General features: G+C 38.1%; 1 protein-coding gene across 1 annotated transcript in view; it reads left to right on the forward strand.

The window, feature by feature from the left end:
- slc17a9b (solute carrier family 17 member 9b) overlaps positions 1–10139 on the forward strand; it is a 52864-nt gene that overhangs the window by 16887 nt on the left and 25838 nt on the right. Inside the window, exons 4-6 of the mRNA XM_043710068.1 lie at positions 4083–4182; positions 7773–7903; positions 8029–8125. Of these exons, the coding sequence (XP_043566003.1) occupies positions 4083–4182; positions 7773–7903; positions 8029–8125 (328 nt within the window). The remainder of the gene's footprint in view (positions 1–4082; positions 4183–7772; positions 7904–8028; positions 8126–10139) is intronic.

The following is a 10139-nucleotide window of genomic DNA, read 5'->3' on the forward strand; positions in this document are numbered from 1 at the left end:
ATTCCATAGATTCACCACTCTCTGGTTGAAGAAGTTTCTCCTTATCTCCTTTCTAAAAAGTCTTCCCTTAATCTAAGGCTGTGCTATCAGATCCTAGTCTCTCATTCCAATGGAAACATCTTTCCAACACTTACTCTGTTCAGGCCATTCAGTATTCTTATGTTACAATTAGATTCCCCCCACCCCCCCACTCCCTCATCCTTCTAAACTCCATTGAGTATAAACCCAGAGTCTTCAAATGTACCTCATATCTTACGTTTTTCATTCCTGGGACCATTCTTGTGAACCTCCTCTGAACAGACTCCAGGTCCAGTATGTCCTTCCTGAGATATGGGGCCCTAAACTGCACACTGTACTCCAAATGTGATCTGACCAGAGCCTTATAGAGCCTCAGAAGTAAATCCATGCTTTTATATTCAAGTCTTCTCAAAATAAATGCCATCATTGCATTTGCCTTTCTAACTACTGACCCAACGTACAAGTTTACCTTTAGAGAATCTTGGACTAGAACTCCCAAGTCTCTTTGCAGTTCAGACTTCTGAACTTTCTACCTATTTCGAAAATAGTCCATGCCTCTATCCTTCCTATCAAAGAGCATAACATAGAACATAGAACAATACAGCGCAGAACAGGCACTTCGGCCCTCAATGTTGCACTGACATGTGAACTATTCACAGCTCATCCCCCTACACTATCCCATCACCATTCATAACCTCACACTTTCCCACGTTGTACTCTATTTGCCACTTCTTTGCCCACTCTCCTAACCTGTCCAATCTTTCTGCACCCTCCCTGCCTCCTCAGTGCTAGCTGTTCTTCTATCTAACTTTGTATTGTGTGTAAATTTTTGCCAGAATGCCCTCAGTTCCTTCACCTAGATTGTTAATGTATAAAGTGTAAAGTTGTGGTTCCAACACTGAGCCTTGCAGAACACCACCTGTCACCAGCTGCCACCCTGAGAAGGACCTTTTTATCCTCACTCTCTGCTTTCTGCCAGACAGCTAGGCTTCTATCCAGCTAGCACCATACCTCTGACACCATGGGCCCTTATCTTACTTAGTAGCCTCCTATGTGGCACCTTGTCAAAGGACTTCTTGAAGTCCAGGTAGATAACATCCATTAGCTTTCCTTGGTCTAACATGCTCATTACTTCCTCAAAGAATTCTAGCAGGTTTGTCAGGCATAACCTCCCCTTGATGAACTCATGCTGACTTTGCCCTATTTTACCATACACTTCCAAGTATTCAGAAATCTCATTCTTCACAATGGGTTCCAGGATCTTACCCACGACCGAGGTTAGGCTAATTGGTCTATTTTAATTTGTGCTGTTGCATCTGGTGAAATAGTATGTACCTTGGTGTAGCGGTTATAAATCTCAGGCAAAATCTTGATGGAGACATCACACTTAATAATAAATTATTTGTGTAAAAGTCATTTTTCTGATTGAAGTTAATGTAGTTCCTCTATCCAGATATCACCTCAGCAGAACCACCTCCTTTTTCCTCCTCCTATTCTTTGCCAGTTTTGGAACAGAGCATTTATTACCATCGTTGAATAGCTAAAAATTAGTCCTGTAATAAACTTGGATTCCTCAACATGAAAGGAATGATAGATTGTGTAAGTAACATGTCCTAATTTTGCAGCAAGGAACGAAGAAGTGGTAAAGCACACAAAAACAGAAATTGCTGGAGAAACTCAGCAAGGCTGCCAACATCTGTGGAGAGAAAGCAGAGTTAATGTTTTAAGTCTAGTGCATTTGAAACGTTACTTCTGCTTTCTCTCCACAGTTGCTGCCAGACCTGCTGAATTTCTCCAGCAATTTCTGCTTTTTGTTTTAGATCTCCCGTATCCACAGTTCTCAGGTTTATTAGCAGAGAGATGGTGTTTGGTATTCATTATGCCCATTGCTGCCTACAGAGTTTCCACTGGTTGCTATGTGGAGATGTACATCTGATGGCAAATCCAATGTGGTACCTTCTACTGGTCATATCAAGAAACAGGCAGTTTAACAAATCAGTTTGAAGAATTTCATTGAGACAAATAGCACACAGGTGGATACAGATATGCCTGCACTTTCTCACATCTGGCTGCATGCTTGATGGCTGCCAGATACCTGCCTTTGGTCCCTTTTCAGGGAAGTGACTTCTGCGAATGATTGTATTTGCCTGTCAATGACTGGTAGGCAATTGAATGCATTCTTCACAATCTGCACTTCCCCTCCAATGAGGCTTGTGGTCATTTCGGAATGGTGACAGCCTCCAGATGGCAAGCTGGGGTGGGTGGATCTTGCAAAGTTACCCAATATGGAACTGCTGGGCTGCAACAACCATTGCCATCATTGGCCATCCTTTGGAGGACTTTCCCCTCAGCTGTGACAGTCTGGAAGCTGAGCTCACAGTCTGCTTTGCATTAATCTTTGGAGGCCGACTCCAGCCCCACACAGTCTTATCAACTACTATGGCAGCACCCCCTTCTCCTGTTGGAAGTGTTGCTGTTCAGAGCCTCATTATTTCTTCCATCAATAGATTCTACCTGCCGTCTGATTGTTGGGTCTCCTGGAGGCACCCTCTTCATTCTGTCCTTCCTTCAAAATCTCTTCCCTGGTCCTTCTGTGGACACTTCTGTTTCACCAACCCATTGGGATTAGGGCTCTGGAACTAATATCCAGCCTGCAAAGTATAAGTCAGGAAATGTAAACTCAGTAAAAATCCTCCAATGCCATAAATCATGTTTAAAAAGGAAAATGACTTTTGGGAAATTCAGATGAGATTAATTAGATAGAAGAAGCACAAAAAGTAAAGGAAAAACATTTTTAAAATGTTCTCTAGCATTAATTATCTTCAGAGAGAATGAGACAGCATATATTCTCACTTGTCCTCAAAATTGATTTTACATATGTGCTGACATATGTTACAAGCACACATTGCTCACAAATGCATCAGCCTTCAACTTCTCTGTTGTCTTCAGTGGGAAACTAGTCAGCAACTAAGTCACATTTCATGGTTGAATTCATAATTGCAACAGTACACCCTGATGAGGAGCAATATAGCTCTGGAAACAACACCTGGTTTTGCATACTCAAGTGCATGCGTGTGGACAGCAGAATTGCTGTGCTGTTAGCCTCACTATTAATCTATTAAGAAAATCCAGTCCATTATATTTTCTTTGCTTTTTGGAAGTTAAAAAGCATTTAAAACATAATTGAATGTTAAACTTGCTCTTCCTGTGCTGGTTTTTCTCATGACTCTCTACCCTAATTTTAGTGGCTAGTTTATTGTTCCATTGGTATCCCAGCATTTTACTCAAATGACTATTCTTTGTTTGAGAGTTTGTGAGATATTAATCCCTGGGGTTCATATAAATTGACGACAGCTGTATCCTTGCTTGATAACTTACAGTAGTGATTAAATAGCAGGAGCTGGAACAATGTTGATTTGTTTTCTCTCTCACTTTAAACTGGGTTAAAAATTAATTCTAATCAGTCATCTTGCTAATTATGGTTTAGTAATGCACTGCATGGTGTATTCACTAGTGGAATTAAAGGAGAAGTGCTATTGTACATGTTTTTAATACTTTTTTAAGCAGCAGCACCGTTCGTCTTTTTGAAATGCATCAAATTTTATTGCACCATAGTCCAACACATAAATTGAGATAATGTTGGCAGTGATTACAGTGTATGTTAACAGTACAAACATTGTTGCGAAACTAGCAAAATTCAAATCACCGAATAGGGCCAATCAACATAGATAACACTTCAGATTAAAATCCCCATTCCAGTTTGGAGCATAGTTAGAAGCAAGTGCTAAGGTTAGTCTCAGAATTGGACCAGAGTATGATAACCTTTCTTCAAACCTGTATTCTCAGCATGAAGACTCAGCAGGTAGGAACAGAGTTTTGCAAAATTACCTCTTGTATGTTGAGTATCCTGCCTTGACAACTAGAGTTTAAGAAATTTTATAATGTTCTAAATGCTTTAATTCTGAGAATATTTTAACTGTTTTGACTTCAAAAAACAATTATATTTGAGTTAAATAATAATTGAATAAAATGTTAAATTTTGTATGTTTCTTGGGAAAATTTAGGTGTGTTTTTCCCATCTCTGTCAAGTCTATTCTCCAATAGAGTGCGAGAGAGTGAACGAGCATTTACCAGCAGTGCGGTGTGCACTGGCTCCCAGGTTGGGTAAGTCACATCTTCCAGGTTTATTGCAAAAAGTCAAGTTCATATGTTGGGGTAGAAAAGACACTGTTAGCAACAGATGAAAAAACTGTATGCATTACCATAAAACTGAATTAATCAAATAAGGTTATCATTGGCATCACAAAAAATAACTAGAAACTTAGTTGAAACATTGTAGGCTAGTAATTGTTATAACTATTATTGGTACATCCCTGAGATTCTACTTCTGATACAATGCTGTAATTTCCTGAAATATAAAAAGAAATGTGCTGGAGAAACTGAGCAGAATATGGAGAGAGAAACAGAGTAAACATTTCAAGTCCAATGTGCACTGGATTGAAAATGAGCATAAGTTTGGTTCTGAGACTCTAGTGTCCCTTCTGAAGCAGTCACTCAAAGGTACAGACAATGGATTCATGTCGGGCTTTGTTTGCCATTGTCCACTTGGATGAACAGCACTCACCTGGCTCCATTTTTACCTGTCGTGGCTGGAGAATTACCTTTAAGTTCTGACAATTCTGACATTACAGACTGATGCATTTGTGCCCCTTGTCATTCTTAAATGTATGATGCCTGAAAACACTATCATTGTTCACATATACATTGATGACTCTGAGTTCGATCTCGCCATCACCTTTCTCATCCATTTCCCTCTCCATAGATTGCTTCCCTCATAATCAATACTAGATGGTCAGAAATGATCATTGACTAAGTATTGGAATGACCAAAATCATTGTCTTCAGTTCCTTCTCAATGACACATTCTCTCTCCCTGACCACAGTTTGTGACTAATCCAGAGTGTATGCAGCCTTGGTGTCATTCTTAACAGTGCGATGAGCTTCTGCACACATAACCATCGCCAAGACTGAATATTTCCACCTTTGTAATATTGCCTGACTTTACTCCAGCCTTAGCTTATCTTTGGTGATAAGGAAATTTTGAGAAACAGTTCTTTAGGTTAGACTTAATAGTCATGTGGAAAAATGTGAGCTGATTTGGAAGAGCCAGTATGGACCTATTGTGTCTAATTAATTTGCAGGTGTTTGTTAAAGAGGTAACAGAGAAGGTGACAGAGAGAGTGTCGAGGACAAAGCTGTTGATGTGATATTCGTGGACTTCCAAAAGACATTTGATATAGTGTCACATAACAGACTTGCGAGGAATGTTATAGGTCATGCAATAAAAGTGACAATAACAGCATGGATGAAACATTGCCTGAGGGATGTAAAGGAGAGAGTAATGGTTAATGAGCAACTTTTTGGGCTGGAAGAAAGTTTGCTGTGAGATCCCCAATGCCTGTTATTGCATCTTTGCTTTTCCTGATTTTTATAATTGATCTAGGTCTTGGTGTGCAGGAGATAATTTCAATGTTTGTATTTGACAAAACAAAGATTGCAACATAAAATCTGGAAACATTGTGAACAGTGAGGTGTATAGTGTAGACATTCAAAAGGACATTGACACATGATGAAGTGATAGATAGGAAGCAGATAAATTTAAGTGTGAAGAAACATGCAGTCATTTGGTACAAAGAACACGAAGAGACAGTGTAAAACAAAGGGTACTATCCTAAAAGGTGTATAACAGCAGAGTGACCTTTGTGTATATGTACATCTGTCAGGTATCAGGTCAGGTTGAGAGACCTGTTAGTGAATCAAATAGTATTCTTGGTTTCATTAATTGGGGCATGAAGTACAAGAGCCTGACAGTTATGATGAAATTATGATGATGCTGGTTAGACCTCAGCTGGACCATTGTGTACAGTTGTGGGTGCCACATTATTGGTAGGATATGATTGCATTGGAGAGAATACAGAAGACGTTTACAAGAATGGTTTCAGGGATAAGACACTCCAGTTATGAGGACAGATTGGAGAAATTGTGACTGTTTTCCTTGAAGAGGAAAAAGCTAAGTGGAGATTTGATAGAAGTTTTCAAAATGATGAAGGGCCTGGGCAGTGAATAGGGAGAAATCGTTCATACTCATAAATGGGTTAAGACTCAGGGAACACTGTCTTAAAGTGATTTGCAAAAGAAACAGATGCTGCCAGACCTGCTGAGATTTTCCAGCATTTTCTCTTTTGGTTTCAGATTCCAGCAATGGCAGTAATTTGCTTTTATGCAAAAGAAACAAATGGATGGTGACAAAATCTGGTTTCATACAGTGAATAGTTAGGTTATTGAATTCCTCCCTGCAAGAGTGAGGGAGTTTTAGTTGAGGTATTTAAGAGGGCATTGGATGATTATTTATAATTTACAAAGGTTATAAGGAAAAGGCAGGAGATTGACAGTAAGTTAAAATATTCAGAGGGCTCGTGCAGACATGATGGGTCAAATGACCACCTCCTGCACGGTAACAATTTTGTGATCTGCTACTGAAACACTCCTGAATCCCTTTTGTTTTCTACAGGCTTGAACTATTCCAACAGCCTCCCAAATGCTATCCTTTGTAAATTCGAGGTAATCCAAAACTCACCTACCCATTTCCTAACTCCTAACACATCGTTGATTAAACATCCTTCTACTCTATGACCCACATTGGTACCAACTCAAACAATGCCTCTTGTCTCTCTTAATTGTTATCCTTTTTTTTCAGATCCCTTATTTGCATTGCCCCTCCCAATCTCCATGATCTCCTTCACCCCCACCACTCCTCAAGTTTATCTAATTCTGGTCTCTGAGGAACGTCCTTGATTTTAATTCCTTCACCATTTGGAGCCATGCTTCAGCCAGGAAGTTCCTATGCTTTGGGATTCCCTCCCTAAACCCCTCTGTCTTCCATTAGTTGCTGTTTAAACAGGTTTGATTTAGATTTCTGTCACCTAACCTAATATCTTTGGTTTGGTGCCCATATATGCCTGATTCTGTTCATGTTAAAGGCATTTCATAAAGGAAACCGTAGTTATAGTTTCAGTTTCATTTACATGATATTACCATGAACTGTATTAACGTGTAGTACTGTCCTGACATTTTTGATAATTCTTCTCAAAAATTAGAATTCATTGCCACAGAAGGCTGTGGATGCCAGGTCCTCGATTATATTTAAGACAGAGATAGATAGGTTCTCGATTGTCAAGAGGATCAAAGGTTACGGGGAGAAAGTGGGAGAACGGGGTTGAGAAACTTATGATTGAATGGCAGAGCAGACTCGATGGTCTGAATGGCCTAATTTCTGCTCTTATGTCTTATGGTCTCATCGTGTCAAATAATTCATTTAAAATAATCAGTTTTAGTAATTGTGTTAAAGGTGTCACTGATCAATAGTTATTGCAGTAAATGTGCCTTGTAAGCATTACTCGGGCAGGGGAACTACATACAAATTTATGATCATTTAGGCCCTCAAATCTGTCTGCATTCAGTAAGATCATGGCTGATCTCATTGTTTCAAATTCCACATTCCCATTTACCCCTGATAAAATTAGCTAACGAGAATTTATCCACCCTGTCTTAAAAAATATGCAATGATCTCTGTCTCCACTGCCTTCTGAAGCAAAGAGTTCCAAAGCTGCACAACCTTTGGAGAGAAATTGTTGACTTTGCAGTGAATAAACATTTGCCATTGTATGTTGATAACCTATTTTTTTTATCCTTTAGGACATTAATAATCGGAGCTTTTGGCTCAGTGTTGTTGGACTGGTTTGGCTGGGAGAGTGTGTTCTACTTTTCTGGCATCCCTTCAATTCTGTGGGCCTACTGTATGTGGAAATACTTCCTTAAAGGAGAAGGTAAATAAACATTATCATTTTGTTATAGTTCCTGCCTTATAATTTTATTGTCAATGAGATATTCTGTTCCTCTATGCAAATACCTTCATATCATTATGACATTCATAACAATTTATGTCATGTAGACCAGATTATATCTTTGGAAAGTTTGGGCAACAGTCTAGTGAATTCAAAGGACGATAAAGTCGCATGGAGAAAACTGTTTAAAAGTGCTCCTGTCTGGTAAGTGACTGTAGTGTTTTTTTCTAGATGATGAAAGAAAGAAAGAGAATTTTTTTGTGTAGCTCCTTTCAAAACCTGAGGTATTAGTATTTCTCAGGACATTAGGAATTGCCCTTGGCCGCCTTCAAATTGCACCTTGAGATCTTTTAGTTTGGTATGGAAAAGCAAATGAAGCACCTGATGACAATAAGCATTTCATCTGGAAGCCGGAACTTCTGATGGTGCAATGCTTCCTTGCTATAGCCCTAAAGTAGTATCTAGATTGTGTATTCAGGGCCTGGAACTCATGACCTGCACATTAATTTAAATATGACCTTAAAATATGACTATTTGTGACAAGAGATTTATTATGATTAAGAAATTTATGTTTTCACTCTCTGAGAGACCTTTATGACATTCTGGAAACTAATAAAATAAGTGTAGAAATTTGGAGATCCTGTTGCTCTGTAGTACAATATGTATCCTATGTTAAAGTGACTAGAATGTGGAGGGAAGCACTATATCTCCAAAGGTGAGTGCTAATGGATTTCTAAAAACCCTTGTAATGTATTTAAATTTGAACCTGTGATGGTACAAAGATAAACTATTCAATTCTGCAATAGATATTTGAGAAAATGACATTACAATTAACTTTATTAAGAAGTTTAAGATGTGCTAATATGCATAGTTACCATATGTACCACAAATCTACAAGGAACCTTTTGATTAATTACTTAATAGGATTTTCCTTTCTTCTGTTCTATTTTCTTGCTTTCGGCTTGTATTTTTGAATTGTTATAGGAATGGTTGCAGCATGTGAGGGCTGTTATGTTAGTATTGATAATCCATTGGTTTCAAATGACATAAATCCTTGTTTGAGATGATTGTACCCCTTTTAATGTTTACCTTCAGACATCTATATTAAAGGTGCTATGTAATGCATGTTTTGTTGATTATAAAAGAGTTAAGTTGTATTGATCATCTGCCAATTTGTCACTAGGTTTTATTAACAAATATTTCATAGCACAATTCTACACACATTGGAGATATCATGTTATTGCATGTGTTCATAACACTGGGTACCAATTAGCAAAGGCATAATTTTCAAATATTACCAAACACCATGGCACATGTAAAGTAATCTTTGGTGATTTATTTTATCTATAGGAAATGACATTTCAGGAGATGTTGTGATTAAGTGTGTGGATAAGTTTTTTTTAAGTGAAATTTGAACTTCTTGTACTGCATTGTATTACTGAAATAAGATTTCCCTTTGTCAGAAAAGGTTTTGGATGGGGTTTCTAGCCTCTAGATGGCAGCATTTACATTATAATTAACATAGTTACATACTTGCAGGAACTCTGTCGTTGAATTGTTTTGTGAATGAAAAGATTGATATTAAGAGTTTGTATCTGTAGCTCAGTTGTGGCACAGCGATCAGACTTTGGACATTTCTTTTGTATCCATAATGTTTTAAACACAGTTAAAAGACTTTGTATGCAAATTTGAGATGTAGCATTTTTTCTCATGTATTAAAAAAAGAATACATTTTACCCTCTTTTAAATTGATGAAAGAAAGTGGTCAAGGGTTAAAGGTAGAGGAAGAATACATACCTAATTACACTATGGACTGTGAACCAAAAGCTCTTATTGTTTGCTTCCCTGCGTAGATGTTCTATATTTCACGTTTGAAATTCCTCTATGTCTGGTGAAAATCAGGCAGGGTAGTTAAAATGGAGTGGGGAATTTGCCTACTACTCCCTTGCCAAAATTTTAAATCTGCCCAAAGACAGTGAGTTTTGTTTCTGAATATATAGATCAGACTCTGATAATACAGTTGCCTTCTGTTTACTTTCCTAACTTAAGAGCTAAGCAGTGGCAAGACCTGAAGAACTCTGGAAAACTGCATTTTTCTTCTCACAAAAGACATAAAATTCTGAAAATAGGTCTCACAGCATCTGCAGAATAAGAAATAATGTTAACACTTCAGGCTAATGACCTTTTCATCAGAACAAGAAAGAAAAGTAAGCTGCAG

This window comes from Chiloscyllium plagiosum, chromosome 20 (genome assembly GCF_004010195.1).
Source record: "Chiloscyllium plagiosum isolate BGI_BamShark_2017 chromosome 20, ASM401019v2, whole genome shotgun sequence".
In the NCBI taxonomy this organism is placed as follows: Eukaryota; Metazoa; Chordata; class Chondrichthyes; order Orectolobiformes; family Hemiscylliidae; genus Chiloscyllium; species Chiloscyllium plagiosum.